This window comes from Megalopta genalis, chromosome 4, assembly GCF_051020955.1.
Source record: "Megalopta genalis isolate 19385.01 chromosome 4, iyMegGena1_principal, whole genome shotgun sequence".
Taxonomy (NCBI): Eukaryota; Metazoa; Arthropoda; class Insecta; order Hymenoptera; family Halictidae; genus Megalopta; species Megalopta genalis.
In genome coordinates, this window is record NC_135016.1 from 31,678,964 (window position 1) to 31,695,465 (window position 16,502).

The 16,502-nt window shown below is 41.5% G+C and overlaps 1 protein-coding gene across 2 annotated transcripts in view; it reads right to left on the reverse strand.

Annotated features, from left to right (window-relative positions):
* The window catches only part of blo (bloated), a 241,798-nt gene extending 226,332 nt beyond the window's left edge, over nucleotides 1-15,466 (reverse strand). Inside the window, exons 1-2 of one of the 2 annotated variants that reach the window (XM_033466910.2) lie at nucleotides 14,867-15,466; nucleotides 984-1,352 (exon numbers count right to left, since the gene is read on the reverse strand). In XM_033466910.2, the coding sequence (XP_033322801.2) occupies nucleotides 984-1,146 (163 nt within the window). In that variant the 5' untranslated portion in view covers nucleotides 1,147-1,352; nucleotides 14,867-15,466. Of the gene's footprint in view, nucleotides 1-983; nucleotides 1,353-14,702 lie in introns of both variants that reach the window. The other variant, XM_033466909.2, reaches the window with a different exon arrangement.
* Between the last annotated feature and the right edge of the window lie 1,036 nt (nucleotides 15,467-16,502).

The following is a 16,502-nucleotide window of genomic DNA, read 5'->3' on the forward strand; positions in this document are numbered from 1 at the left end:
GTCTATTCGCAAGCACAATTAACTTTGTATCTATCGAATACGATACATTAAATTTTCTATTTAAATTCAATTAGGTATTTGTTCGTTAAACTCAGACATCTATAAGACGGAAGTTCGTGAAATACCATAAAAATAATTATTTATTTGAATTGTTGGTTTTAGTTTCAATTTCAGTGTCAATTACTACAAAATGGACTTGAAGTCTTAAATCGTCTCTGTTATATTTAAAAATTTATCGAACATCAATTTTTAAATATTTTGAAATTTACCTCTAACTTCTTAAGAAATGTCAAGGTTAAATTGCTAAAGTTGTTTTTAATAGCGAAAACTCCCGAAGTCCGTCAACAGGACACAGTAACTGGTTCCTCTATCCTACTTAATTGTATACTTTTTCTATTTTAACAAATCTTCGAAAACATAATCTAACAACCACGTTCACTATCCTTATTTAATGGTAAAAGCAGGTAGCAATCAAAGTGAGAGTACGAATTTTTCCGGCAGCGCGTGCACGAATTTAATAGCTGCCAACAAAAACGCTGCATGTTTTGTATAATTGTGAAACGCCGAATGTAATTCCAACGACGAAAGAAAATAATTAAATTCTTTTTAGCCGTGGAGCAATCATCGCGAAGTCTATGAAAAGAAAATGATATTCTTACCGCGCCAACGTTCCCATTTCAATCTCAATCACTTTGGCTACTTCCTCGAACGCGAATGGAGCGATATTCAAACAAGAAGATTCAAATGATACGATAAACGTGCTCAAATATCGTTAGATAAGAACAGGAAATGCAGGCCTCGATCAATTTCTGCGGAACAGAGGCAAGAACCGCGAAAGTCAAGCAACGATAATAAGCCCGACTCGGCGTTCTCTATTTCTCGCGCGCGCTCTCCCTCTCCCTTTCTCTCTCTCTCTTTCTCTCTCTCTCGCTCTAGCACTCGCGGGTGTTCTTTGCTCATATGGTGTGATTGCCTGGACTCACCGATCCTCTTGACGTGGACGTCTCGATTGAAGGAGACGGTTCTCTCAGCGGGCTTCCACCCGGAGACGGAAGCCCCGGTCGAGTCGGGGGGTAGTAAATCGGCGGTGGGGGCGTTGGAGGCTTCCTCCTCTCTTAAAAAGTCCGAGCGCTGAACCTCGAGCATCTTTCCGGCCTTTTCCTCCCAACCATAACACACTTCCCCCCGTTTCGCTTTTCTCCTTCTCGTTCGGCACCCTCTCGCCTCGCTACCCCCGACAAACCGACTTCCGTCACTCAACCACGGCCTCTAATTGCGTCAACCTTTCGCTCTATCGCTCCCCTCGCCTTCACTCTTCCCGATCACACCGCTAGACCCGATCACCAACCAACCTGTAAGCCAAGCAAAGCTGCGCTCTTAGTATATCAGATCACCGAGTCGAGCAGATTTTCAGATTTATGCTCTACACGGTCCGCGTCGCAGTCAGTCGCTAATGTACCCGAATGCCAAGCGATCTCAATTTCGTTGAGACATTAGAGGGATTAGTTTTCTAGACAATATGGCTAAAAAATTGTCGAGAATTGCGATCGATTGGAATTATACAAAAATTATGTTCTTTCAACTTTTTTATCCGAGCCTCTAAAATTATCTAAAATTAGATATATTAAGCTAAGTTTAAGAGCATATATAAAATTGGATGTGAAAATGCTATTCATATTTTAGAACATTGTTGAGAAATAATATTATCGTCGCATATGTAATCGTTGTAAAAAAAGTATTTGTTGGAATAATGGGTGTTTCTAAGCAAAAACATGCCGTTCCATATTATGTACTTGAATTTTTCGCTGTCCCTATTATGGAACAGTTCGCATCTGTTTTACATGCAATGTTTCTATTTTGAAACGAGCGTTCCAAAATACAAACATTAAATATGAAACACGGGAACATGGTACGAAAACACAGAGTTTCGTAATAGGTATACACACGTACTTTACTATTTTATTATTACTTTTTATACGTATTAAATAAATATTTCAAAGTTCATTACGTTATCTAGAAACATCGATCTATCGAACGGTAACATAAATAAAAAATAACACTTTAAAGTTGCGATAAAATAGATGATAATCTTGTGCCCCGGAAAAAGCATTAGATAATTTTTACCTTAATAAGAATTTAAATAATTTTATTAAAATATTAATCTATAAATTTTCGTTATAAGCTCGGATAAAAAATTTGAAAACCATTTCTTTATCGTGGTACTATTCGTTCGGAATTCCTTCCGGAAATTAATAAATATTATAAATTTATAAATGATAAAAATTTGTGATATGTTTGTGCTTTATTTACAAGTTCCGGGTACATTTTTTTGCATAATGCAGTGTTTGTTTTGTCGAGCTGTGTTTTTCACAGTTTTGTGCCGTGCTTGGAAGCGTGTGCGCGTTCATACATGTACAGGGTGGACACGAAAATGCGGAAATTCGGTTCGCTGGGTTTTGGTGCTCGCATCGATTCTAAGTTGTGCGATTAAAAAATCATTACCTTTTACCCTCTGTGGAGTGTTCTCGTTTAAATTCGACCACAATCAACATTAAATTCTGGCATACAAGCTGTTGATATTTAATTAATTCATACATTTTAACGATATAAATTATAATTAAGAAAAAAGGGTCTGGTTTTAGGAGAATCATTTGCTTTTTACTTTTAAAATGTCTGAAATGTACGAACATAATTTACAAAAATTTTTATCGAGATAGTAACACGAGTGTATTGAAGGTAACATGCCATTTGACGTCATACAGAGCTAAATGGCTAAGAAACTTTGTCATTAATCTCTTTCGCTATGGGGAACATGAAAGTTGGAAAATGTTTCTGTGCTAGCGATAAGTGTTCCATTTTATTTCGAGATAATGACTTGCTCGGAAAACTTTCTTGGAAGTTATTTTTCACTCTAACTAGGCAATTTTCTACCATTTTGCCGTGATTTATCTGTAGAAAATAGAGAAATGTACGTTGAATTCTTGTTCGCTATCAGCAACATACGTTTCCTTAGAAATAATATTAGAAAGATTATACAAATTCATTGGTTCACGTTCCGATTGATAGAACAGAAAATCGAATAAAATTTCACTGTTCAATTTTGATAAAATGGTAATTGGTAAAATCCAATGTTTTCAAGCTTATTATAGGAAAGGATGTAACAATTGATATGAAAATACCAAAAATAGTAAAAATTTATTTGCAAATTTCAATAAAATTTGTCTTCCATAAGATGTTAATTAACGTTCAATGATTCGAGTTTTTATACGAATACGAAAGATTTACATCGGTCGATTCATTATTTTAATAAAATCGTACTTACTCCGATGTGTCAAGTAGCGGTTGAATCTCATTTGAATTATGGCAGAAAATGCAATTAGATTAAAAGAAGGTAGGATAAATCGGTAGGTGACTTGAAAATTATACGAGCGATATAATTAACGTCGATACGTTTGCAATAAAAATTGTCACAAATAGCGAACATGCGAATTCATTGACCGATTCGCGTATCCGAACAGTTCTCTTTTCATATACAATTTACAAATTAATACGACGATGAAATGCAAGAAGATGAACGATGAAAGGAGGAAATAGACTGCATTTTTTCCGGGGCTGTGTGTTCGAAATCGACTCGGATTTTTCTCGAATCGCAGCAGGATCGACCAGTGACAAGAGTGTTTTCGCGTGTTCGCGCGACAAAGACGCGTTGTGTTCCCGGCATCGGCGAGGCTGCGCATGTGCATGTGCCCCGACAATGATCGCGATGAACGCGACGGGGTGATAATGGTCCCCATTGTCGTCATGCAACCCGATGAGACGCTCGAGATACGTGCAAACGGTCTATTGACAGTTGCCGGGATGACGATGACGGTGCGGAATAGTGACAATGACTTCGTGATCGTGCGATAAGCTACCTCGTATTTTCTTATTTTACCCCATCTTTCGTAAAGCGTCATGCAAAGCTATAATCTCGGATTCCGAGCATGACGTTGGTACATCCTCTTATCGATTCTTTAATCGGAACGCAACCCTCCGGGATCTCGTTGCACGGTCCGCTGCGGTTTCGAACTGTCCGTGAAACTTTTCATAAAGAACAATGCCTTGATTTTTCATTGATCGAGTCCAAGGCGGAGCGTCTATTCTTACAATTAGCTATACTCTGTGGAACGGAAGATCTGGACCGCGGCGAATTCTGAAGCGAAAGATAATCAAATTTCAACTTCGTCCGAATTTATTCCAAAGATAAAGCGGTATTCGTCTTTCTTTAAAGTTCCTACAACTTTTATCTTGGCCAGTTGAATTTTCTATATCAAACAGAATATTCTCTCGAATCCTCGTCCCTTTCTCGTGAAAATTCGACACTGTTTTCGAGTTACGGAATATATTACTGTGCTATTTTTAGAAAAATTGATTTCAAACTTGCAAAGTAAAGATGTGACGATATTTTATATTTCTTTATTACATCTTCGTGTGTCAATTCGACGCACAGGAATCTCACGAGCAGGAGAAGACACGTCGCTTCTTCCTTTGTCAACGGAATACCTTGAACTATAGGGAACTCGAATCTAATACTTCGGAAGAATTTTGAATGGACGCGAGCGATAACAAGCGAGTGAAAATCTGAAGGATGAGCGACGGTAAAGGACGGGATGAATACAGTAGTGATTTTGCTATACGTCTTAACGCAAATGTATGGCTCTCGCGCGACAAGAGGGCACCTCTGTGTTTACATTCCCCCTCTTACCAGCTGCCCCACTGCCGCAGCTGGTAAGAGGGGAAACGTAAACACGGAGGTGCCTTCTTGTCGCGCGAGGACTATACATAGCGCGCGCTGCTATAAATGTAAACAAGAAGTTTGTCCGGCACACCGTTTCGTTCTATGCGAAAAATATGAAGAGAAAAAATAAAAATACTACGATAATCAGAGAGCGTCAACATATTACTTTCGTTCTAATAAACTTGTTACAGAAAGGAAGCTATTTCGATTCTTGTGTTCGGCACTCGCGTTTTGCAACAGCTGCAGAACATTTTTCTTTCGCATAAAAATCCTCGGTCCGATGATCACGTAGCAAGCATACTCGATCAAACTTCATTGTTTCGCGGTAGCGACCCTGAAACTTGATTATTAAAACTTCAATCGAATTCGTAAGGGTGTATAATTAAACTTGATCCCGATCCCTACATTTTTGGCAAAAAAAGCTGCTGCTTCTCGCAGCGACCTTGGAGTACGAAGCTGCAAGCAGCCCGAGAGAACCGGGGTATGCAGATAACGAATTAACGTGACAATTACACGAATGGTTCTGACGGATAAAAAGATCGCTCGGATCGATACAACGTTTCTTTAATAAGAAGGTAAGGACTATTCGCTAGCGTGACTCGCGAATTCGCGTAGTATATAAGATTTGCATACTGTCGCGTACTAAGTGTTCGTCTACTTATGAGCGTTAATGTAGATCCGATCGGAACCGCAGTCAGCGTTTTACGAAGCGGCGTTCCGTAAAAACGTCTCTGAAAGCACCGCTGACGTCGGGATCGGGCTCGGCGCGGCACTTCTGGCTAATGAAACCCACACGACCTCCGATTATCATTCGGGAATGCGAGGAGGACTCTCGCCGGCTCGATCCTCTCCGCGGAATCGCCTTCGCTCTGCCAAAGAGGCAGAGCCCGGGAGAGAGAAAGAAAAAGAGAGAGAGAGGAAGAGAGAGAGAGGGAGTCAGACAGAGAGAGAGAGGGAGAGAGAGAGAGAGACCGTATGGGATCCGTCGCGCGTGATTTCAGATTCACCGCGCGTTTCCCGAGTATCCGCGAGGGATCTCGGTCGCCCTTCGAAGGAGCAGCGGTGACCTCGTCTCTCCTTCATCTCTCAAGGCCATCTAATCGCGACACGTCCGTTTCGAGCACGTACCAAAGGGTAAGTCCCTGTCGCTCAACGACTTTATTAGCCCTTAGGCGGAAGGGACGGGGCGAGCATGCCAACTTCAAATGAGACAATTCGCATGATCGCGATCGGCGGGCTCGCCCGTACAAGGAAGACCTTTAACGACTGCCTGGATCGTGTCTAGGACATTCCGCCTCTTATTCGGCCATTTTTCTAGCTGCGTTTAGAGACAAACCGGAGTCCGAGCATCATGAGAACGCTGAACATTGCGGAGGATTGGTTATACGGTTCGAGATAATACCGCGTACGATGCTGGTAACGATTTATTGGAGGCTGAAGAGCATTTTTCGAGCTGAATAGAAAATACATGGTAACGTTTGTTCAACGCGCGGATGATACCGATACGGAGGAAGATGGGTTTACTTGAAAATTGCTGCACGATATTGTAGTTGCATGCTAGGAAGTGTTTGCTAGAGTACAGTGGAATGAAAATGAGTTGAAGAAAAAATACAATACAGATGTGTAAGAATCATTTGTAATACAGCGATGATGCTGTATTGGGCAAAAAGTATCTGCTGAGAGGAAGCTATCTTACGACGATGTAGTCATTTATCGTGCGTTTATAAAGATTGGAAAGTGTGCTGTTATTAACTGTTCATTGAAACACGCTGCTATAAATGGGCAACCGTGACCATACCTAACTTACTATTCCGCGAGTTCATCGCACATGTCAATATTACAGATTTGTATCGTATATCATGGAATGCTTAGATCGTTAACCTTGAGATATTAGTTTAAGATATTTACTCTATCGGCGTAAGAAAAAGTGTTGTAAATATTATTTTTTCAATTCGAGGTATATTTACTTGTAAAATACTGTCAAATGATACATTTAGGTATCTGCAAAATTAAAATATATAAAAAATATATGAGCCGTTTATTTTGAAAGTGGCATAAGTCACTTTACCGTAATGAAAAGTGGTGATTTTTTAATGTTTATACGAAATTATTTATACTATGAAAAATATCAGTATCCTGAGATAACAAATACAAGTAAATCTTCTCGAAAGTTAGCATCCATATTTTTAAACGTGTTAAAACGCAAATCCTTAAATGTATCGACTTAAAAACAAAGTGACTCATGCCACTTTCAAAATAAACGACTCATATGAAACAACACTATTTAAAATTCTGTGAACATTTTTCGACCCTTGCTCGAGCATGCTAGGCTTAAACGTGGTAGAAGATCGATAATTCGTTAAAAATGATCTGCAACATCTTGTCGATTTTGCAGATTGCAGAGGGAAAATACACCTTATTATACATTTAAGATATTTTTACTATATATTTTTACTATAACGACTAATTAATAAGACTATTCGAGTCGCCGGTGACTTATGAACGGGGCTATACGTATCACCGAAGGATTTTCAGAGCATGTGGCCATATTAGGCGAACGAATCCTTGCGAGAGAGGTCGTCTGCCAACGATGGTTCTCGAACTGTCAGAGCGTTGGCCGGTTGCCATAAACCCAATGACAACGTGCTTCTATTTTTTTTCTCGTTTTCCCTTCCCGAAGAATCTGGGATTTTCGTCCGGACCGGACCGTCGTACATCCCCTATCCCCTATCCTAATCGTTGGAACCCGAGATGTTCCGCGCTTACATACTTGGCGATACGCCTAGTTGTAAACATGGGATTGAATTTCGGAAGACACAATTGAGCCAACTTTTTTGGGAATAAAGAAGCGTTCTTTTTAAGGCGATGGCGAACATTTCCGGCGATGAGATCAGACACGTGGGCAATAAAAAGCGTGATTCTAAGACGCGAACAGCGAGAAAGAATCGAGGTGCGAGGTTTTATGGCGGGAGCGGTGCGAAAATATTTAGCTGCCTCGAATTGCGCTTTGTTTATGATCGCCGTTCCTTTGTTAATTAATCGCTGGTGAATAATTTTTTATGGTTTCGAACATTCTTTGTTTTGCGCGAAGTTTTGACAACGAGGCGTTTGCGCGCATTGCTTGACAATTCAAAACGAGCAGTATTCCGCAAGCATGTACATTAAAAAAGAAAAAAGAAATAAGGATCCAGTTTGAAACCACAGCATTTATGGAACAGTAACGTAATGTTGAATTCCAGTAACAATTACTGAATTTGGAGCGAGATATCTTCTACGAAGAACAAGAAGATGCTGTGAGAATATTTAGTTTGAGATTTTAGTCGGAAGGTAACATAAAACGGTAGCGTCTGTGAGGAAACACATGACACAAGATTATCATTCAATTATAATTTCCGTAAGTTCGTAGACACCGATCTGGTTTAGTTGTGTACGATGCGAGATATAAGTATTACTAAATTAGGGCAAATTTAATTACGAGGAAGAGAAAACGTGCGACTGCGTTAGATTTATCTACATTTTCTCTTATAAATAATACATTCCCTAGTAAATTATACATTCGTGGTTTTCAAAGCAGAGCTAGATTCGGGAAAATTATTTTATTCAAACCCGATCTATGTTGAAAACAATTCTTTCATTCGTCGAGAATCGTGCTTAGGTTACGAAAGTCCCTATAAAATAAAGAAAGCATCGAATTATTGTCGTTTGTAGTTTATGTTGCGAAGGCGTGTACAAGAATTGCGATATTTCTTTGTAACGAAGGACTTGTATTTGTTAACAATACATTTTTTTATAGAACACTATATTTAAGAAATTCCACGGTTGCTTATGAAAAAGTTTCGGAATTTTCTCGAGCTCTGCCATGTTATACTTTTCGTCCAATTAAAATCCTAATTCTTAGACTAAGTGCATTTTATGCATTTATGACATTAGCTGGTGGATGAAATAGATAAAAATGACAATAGAATTATTTAACGATTACATTATATTTAGAACTTATTGAAATTATACAAAATAGAAGTAAATATCTGTATAAAACTCCGCGGTGTACTAATTATTCAATGATTACCTGTACGTCCGCGTACGCAGATCAAATTAGTGTCATTAGAGATTTGAAACGACCAGCAAAGTCAATTTCGCAGGGTGCTCGAGCGGCGAGCAAGCTTTCCCGCGTGGCAATCAAGAACGCCGACAATAAAGCAGCGTCACAAGAATGTACGATATGATTCCCTAGCGTTCTTCGACCGCGACTTCGGCGCAATAAACAGTCACGTGTCTCCCGTAAATATTTAGCACCTTACCCTGCCTGTTTTATTGTTCAGCCGGCCGCGGCGGCCCGTCCATTCAATGATTCAATGATAAAATCGCGGGTTCGCGCCTGGAGCAACCCGTCGGTATTCCGGCGGCTGTTTCTTTAATATCGTCGAAGAAAAAATGGCGGGCAATTGAAGGAAAAATGGTCGACGCATGAATCGCGCGAACGCGAACGGTGTTCGTCGCCGCGACAAGTAAATTAACGCTTCGATTAAACTGCAGTAGAAAATCCAAATAAAAATACGATTGCCATCTAAGCTCTGAATCGCGTGATTCTCGCATTTTTACTGTCACCTTTGCTTAAACATTTTCATCAAGGTCGCGCAAATCATTGCGAAGTACGAATATTCTTTAAATCGACTTATCGCTAGCCTACGGATATTTATGCAAAATAAAAATCGTTCGCCATGACTGTAGAACATAGGAGCCAAGCACAAGATTTGTATCTTCCGATAATAATTTTAATAAGTTGAAAAAATATATCAAGATTCTTAGTTTCTTTCATTATTTTTTTTCTTTCAAATTGTACTAATTTTTGCCATAACTGCACAAAGTCCGCGGTCTACTTATCGCATACAGAATAGTCATTCGAAATATTTTTGGTAAATTGTATTTCCGAATAAGTATCGATATTTGAAATACATAGTAACAATTTTATACCTGGTTATTTATTTCTGTCTATACATATATGGCAGAAAAATGTAATATATTTTATACTTGGTTTTGTATCACTTCATGATACAAAAAAGATTTACGGTTAACATTTTCGGGAATAGAGGCAGTGATCGAATTAAGTTGGAACACGAAGAGTTAAAGAAGCGAAGAAAATTCTTTCGCGCTTCAGAATTATAAATAGTTTACGCACTATTCCGGCACTCCTTCGGCTGCATTCGTCGCATAAATAATAATATACCGCGTGAATACGAAAACACGGCGGAACGACGAGTAAAACCAAAAAGCAAAGATATGAAAACGTTTTTAAGCGACTCGTCGTGGTCAGTGAGGACAGCTTGTAAAAAGAGTTCGGTTTCGCGAATAAGGCGCATGCGATACCGCAGACCATTTTTCCTCGATTATTTATGACGCGACTATATAAACGTTCCCGATACCGCGGAGAAACAATAAGATCGCTATGAAGATTCGAGGGAACTTGTTTTTTCTCTCGTTACTCGTTTTAGGGCATTACACCGTGCACCAATTTACCTGCCGCGTTTCACGGTGTAATATCGAAGCTGGTTAATAAATTGCCGCGGACGTCGTAACTGTTCCTGAAAAGTCCTCGTTACGCGCGGCTATCAACGAAAACATGTCGTTTCGTATACGGGTATGGAGATCCTGTGGTCAACAGCAGGTCCGCCGCGGAATCTGAATTTTGAATGTTTACGACACGCTCGTGATAATGTTATTTACATTCTCCGGCGACAGCTACGGATTCGAGTGGAAATGAATTCGAGGAGCAAACGAACTCGAACTTTTTCGCGACAAGAAAACACCAAGCCCGTGGTGCTGTAATTTGTGCGAGCCAGAAATAATTATGTCTACATACGGGTATAAATATAATATTATTGCACCGGGAATTTTCATGCGTTCACGGCTCGCGAAGTTCTCGGCTTGTGGAACTAATCAGATCCGGAACCGTGGTTTTTTATAACTAACGTTTTTATAACGATAATTTTGCAAAGCCGAAGCCGAAGAACGTAATCTGCCGACCTTGGTTAAAATGTCTTATCTACTAATTTACCACATTTCACGATATTTGAAGGTATTTGGAATCATCGCGTGCTTCTTACCTTTGCAGTGGAGGCAGGGTATTCTATATATACAGTAAATTCTCTCTAATCGACCATCAGCTTGTAAATAAAACTGGACAATTTGGGAAGAGGAGATACGATTATTCGAGCCTCGCGGCTCGTTTTTACAGCCGATTGTCAACAACTATAAAATAGAATTAATAACTAATAATATCATATGATAATAATAATATAAGTAATAATAGAGTAATCGTATCTCCTCTTCCCAAATCGTCTATTTTTGATTAGAAGCTGAGAGACAATTGGAGAAAATTTTCTGAACTTCGTAGAATTCCAACTGTAATTTCATTTATTTGTTTTCACTTATTTAAAAATGATTTTATTCATTTAAAGCTTTATTTTATCGATGATAAAAAATGTTAGTTCGGACAATTTAATTAAGAAGGACAGACATTTGATTCGAGTTACTTAATTATTGAGATTAAAGAAGTATTCTAGTGCGAGCCTTTGATAAAATCGCTTTCTTTTGTATTTTTTTTTTTAATAATATAACATCAAAAATACGCCTACAATTTTTAATTTTTTAATATTAATAACATGAATGACGAGTATTGGTCTACGAAACTTTCAATGTGTTTTTCTCGAAAGTGTTTTTCTAAACGGTAAACGTAATATCAATTTATTATTATTACAAATTATGAAAAAATTGTATTTTCTACATTTTTTAGTCATATAATAACAATTGCTGTTATAAAAACAATATTTCTACAAAAATTTAATTTCAATTATCAACAGCAATTCTCTGCTAATAATGCACTGAAAAATAATCAGCCAATACAATCATCCGCCGATCGAATAATTTTTAATATCCGAGAATCCACGTACAGCAATGTTTTTAAAATGAATAACAATGCAATCATACATATTTATCACAAACGAAAACTTGATATCATGAATTGATTTTAGCTTGAATGTTTCAAAGAAACTATTCAAGTACTAATAAATAAATAAAAATAATCGACTGCATGAGAAGCACAAGTTTCGATAAAAGTTTCAAAATAACAAAATTTATTGTTGTCGCTCGTTAACAAGCAAATACAATAAATGTTGTAAAACAAATTGAACGAATCTTCTGTCGACGGAGATTCAACCCTCGTTTTATGTTCGGGTCGAAGTGGACCCGGCCATAGGCGGCGATTAATTCCCGCCCCCCGGTTCTCCCATTCACCGAGCTTTCGCGGGAGGTTCGCGTCGCGACGCCGTATTCCCGACGCAATAAAAGACGAGGGATTCGGTCACGGGTGAGCCGCGGGGATTCGCACGTCAGATCGAGGCGCGATCTTCATTCCGCGAAGCTTGCTGCGAGCGGACAGGCGAAACAAAAGAGCGAGCAGAAGAAAGGGAGAAAAGAGAAGCAAAAGGATTGAGCTGTTCATAAGCCCTCGCCGGCGTCTATTTCTGGACTTAACGAGGGACGTGTCGAGAAGGACGCTGAAACAGGACGACGACGTGCCTCGTAACTGTGTCAAGCTCCACGTGGCCCTTTTATTGCGCGTCAACATCGGCCCGAATTTTTATCCGAACCGAACGCGTTCAGTCCTCCCCCCCACACCCTCTGCTCATTTCCTTTCCGTTTATACTCGTCGTTTTCTTCGCGAGACTTTTCCAATACCCGCTCCATAAAAGCCGGCTCCGCTTAATTTATTTATAAACGACTTGCGAACGACTAGCCACGTCTGGATTTTTTACAAAACAATTTTTAATCGCGCAACGAGTCGTTTCAGCTGGGGCAAACATAAACTTGTTTTAGTTCCAATAGTATAATCTGCGCATTTTATCGCGCATTTTAAAATACGGATATTGCAATTCGTTATACCGGTTCGGTATAGTTGATCGAAGAAGAGCGATTTCCAAACAATTGTTTTACAATTTATGAACAGAACGTATCGTTTGATTAGGTACGATTAGACTGCGGATCTTTAGGCAAAATAAATAATAAAATGTTCTTTCATTCTTTATTTAATATAATACATCGACATCCTCGAACAGTTTTAATTTTCCTTTTACGTTCCTTGTAATCAGTTTTGTCACATCAAATTTGCGTAAACTTCGTGAAATATTTTTCAGTTCTTCGTTTCACCGCATCACGGATAATCGGATCGCGATGTAAATTTACAAAATTTAACCTGCACAGTGGTTAAATTCGGGAAAATCGTGATACGCGCGTCAAAGGACGAACTTTTTTGCAAAATGCCTGAATTCGACAATTTATAAAATTGATCGCTTCCGCATTTTTGCCTGAAATTTCAATCTAACGTATTTGCAAAAAACTTCAAAACCGTTCTTTAAAAAGTCATTCGTTTTCATTAGCATGGGAAAATGAATATTCAACATTTGGACAGACATTTAACCGTTTGCACTCTCGAGTGGCGACTCTGAGGCACCATTAAAATCGTTATATCACGTTCCGAGATAATTTTTATATTATAAAAGTCTAGACGTAAAAAAATCCTTAAAAGTCTAACTGCTGTACGAGTCGCAAGACTACAAATTTCATACGTATATAACTACTACAAATTTCATATTTCAAATTTCATATATGCATAAAATGCACTTTGTTATATAAAATGGAAATACCATAAGTCAGAAATATTGATTTAGATTTACAGTTAAAATGGCTTCGAGTGCGAAGGGTTAACACTCGTAACGACGCGACGCGGCGATCGGTGCTCGAAAGTCGACGTTCAATGGTACTTGGAAAAACGTGCTCCCCAGACAAAGCGAAGAAAATGAAAAAAGCAACACAATAATTCGACCCTGTCCGACGATCACGTGTCCGTTGCCAACGATCGAAATCCCAGGCCGAGAACGCGACGTCCAATCGCGTCAGCGTTCCCTCTCGCGGACAGCTGATTAAAGGGTCGGTTTCAACCGCGTTAATTGATCGTCCGAGCGAGCGAGACGATTTCTGGTTTCCCTATCGTCGACGTGATCCAATCTACCGGTAGAGTAAGTCGCGTTCCCGTCTCTAATCTATTCGCAACGAAAGTCATTTCCCTTTCGATTAACGTTTCCCGTTGCCGGACCGTTTGACGGGGCCAGACGCGAGCGATGTCGCGTGTTAGATGTCCCGCCGCGACCGCGATAATTACAGTGATTTCATTGTAAGCGTGATTTGTCAGTCAAGCCGCGGCGCCCGTGAAACGTACGCGGCGCGCGGGAACGCGACACGCGGGGCGGGGAGGGAGGAAGGCGACGACGGAAAACGGTGTTCGTTCTTCGAGGGAGGAAGAAAATCTAGCCAGCCGGCGCTGAGGCAATTTGCAACCTCGTTAGCGGATCGTCTCTCACGTGTTTCGCGCATCATCATCGGTCAGTCTAATCGCGAACACTCGGTTGTTCGCAGCCCGGATCCCGAAGGCCTCGCGCGAACACAGAAGCTGCTGCGAGCAACAAACTTTTACGTAACACAACGACCGGCGTTCCGTTGCACACCACACTTACAGAAGGTAAACGGTACACGATCTCGCCGGGATCTACCGGGAGAGCTGGCCAGTCTCGCTCCGATCCCTCAAAGATGACACCTGTTCGCGGCCGATCCCCTCGAACGCGCAGCGTTCCCGTCACAGCGGTCGAGGATCGCCGGTTGTTCCGCGGCGAGATAGATGGGAGACGATCGACCGTCGACGACGAGTCAATCCGCCTTGCCTTTTGCCGGCGAAGGGACTCGTCCGAGACGGCGATCCGTCACCGGGACGAGGATGTCACGCGTTAGTCCGCGCGCGCGAGCGCGCGCAATGGCAGCGCAAAGGCAACGCACCCGGCAATGGTAGACCCCGTTCGAATTTCAGAATTCAATTTACCTTCACTGGCACGGTAGCATTCCGATCGGTTGTGCCTCTGGCGCGCTCTTTAAGGATATCCCCCTTGACCGCGACGTACCAGCAAGAAGAGGATCGAAGGAGGATCGAGGGAGAGAGAGGACCCGGCGGCTCGTGGTTCTACCGAACAAAACACTCTCACGTACAGCAACTGTCACCGCCACCAGGGCAGCCGGGTGTCTCGTCCCGTGGGACCGGCGAGACGAACACCTTGCTCCCGATCCTGATGCGACGCGACGTCCTAGCGACGATTATCATCGATCGGCCAAGAGAGCATCCCCTCGATCTCCGGCCAGAGCTACCTATTTCTTTCTTGCTCACTGTTAGCCGGCGCTGTTACACGCGGCACACTCTCTCGATGCCGATAACCAAAACGAACTTATCCGAACCGTCCGGCAACACTTGTTCCCCGAAAGGTCACTGCTTCTTGGCTGTGGCACACGCGCGTGTTCGTTTCAAGTCGCGACCGATCGAACTCTCGGCTTCGATGCTGCGACGGCGCCCAGGATCGAATGTCCCGGCACCCGGTGGTTCTCTACCTGTACAATTCACTTCGACGACTCGCTCGCACCGATTACGACGGGGTCTCGTTAGGTAATTCCGGACCTGCGACGCGACTTAGGGGCTACCACTCCTTCGGCACGCACCGTTCTCCGCCGAGCGCCGAAGAACTAATAAAAGCTGGGACCCAGCTTGATACTGCGTAGGCCGCTTACTACTCCTTCCACCGCGGCTCCGTCCTATCCCACCGACGTACCGGACCGGGCCCCGACAGAGACAGGCAGGAGAGAATGCACGGACGGACGGACGGACGGACGTAAGGACGGACGGACAGACAGACGGACGAACGAACGAACGCAGCACGGATGGACGGTGAAACGGATGAAGCAACGGACATAAGGACTTTAACAGGTATACACACACGCCGCGCTCCTCGGCTCTGCCGGTGCGCCGATGCTCTCCCGGGTACACCGGCCGAGGAGGCTGATGCCGATGCTGCCCCGCGCGCTGTGTGTTACCTGTGCTCGTTGCTCCTGATGCACGCGTTGTTGCTGCTGCTCCCGCTGCCGCGGCCGCTGCCATGCCGCTCTGCCGACACCGATGCCGCTCGGAGAACGTCACTCGGTCAAGGTCCCACACCGAAAACCGGCGCAACCCAACCAGCGGTGTCTTTGCCGGGATACGAGGCCGATTTTACGGAGCGCGCTGGATTCGGGAATTACGTGCTAGCAGCAGATTGGGACGCTATTTTTGCCGATTCGAAGGGGACGTTTTCGTGACGGTAACGCGTCAACCCTTTCGCTACGGAACGCTTGCGTCAAAATGTGATCGCTGTGAACGGAGCGTGTTATATTATAATAAATATATTATAATAATATATTATATATATATTATATATTATAATAATATATTATAACATTATTATTATTATTATTATTATTATTATTATTATTATTATATATTATAATAAACCCACGGTAAGACAGCATTCTCGAAGAAAAAATAATTTAGTTTGAGTTTGGACCAGCATTTTCGTCGAACTAGCATGTATTTTGAGGAAGAATTAGTGGTACTAATTGACCATAACGTGTGAACTAAGTGCTGGTTGTTAGATCTGATTAGATCTGGACGCTGGTCCGAATTCAACAGATTTTCTTTAATTATATAATCTCCTATTTGTAGAGCAAAACAGAGGAACACAATGTATTCACATACATATATACGTATAACAATTAACTGATCAAGAAGTTTCGTTTACACCGTTCATGTACATGGCGTCCT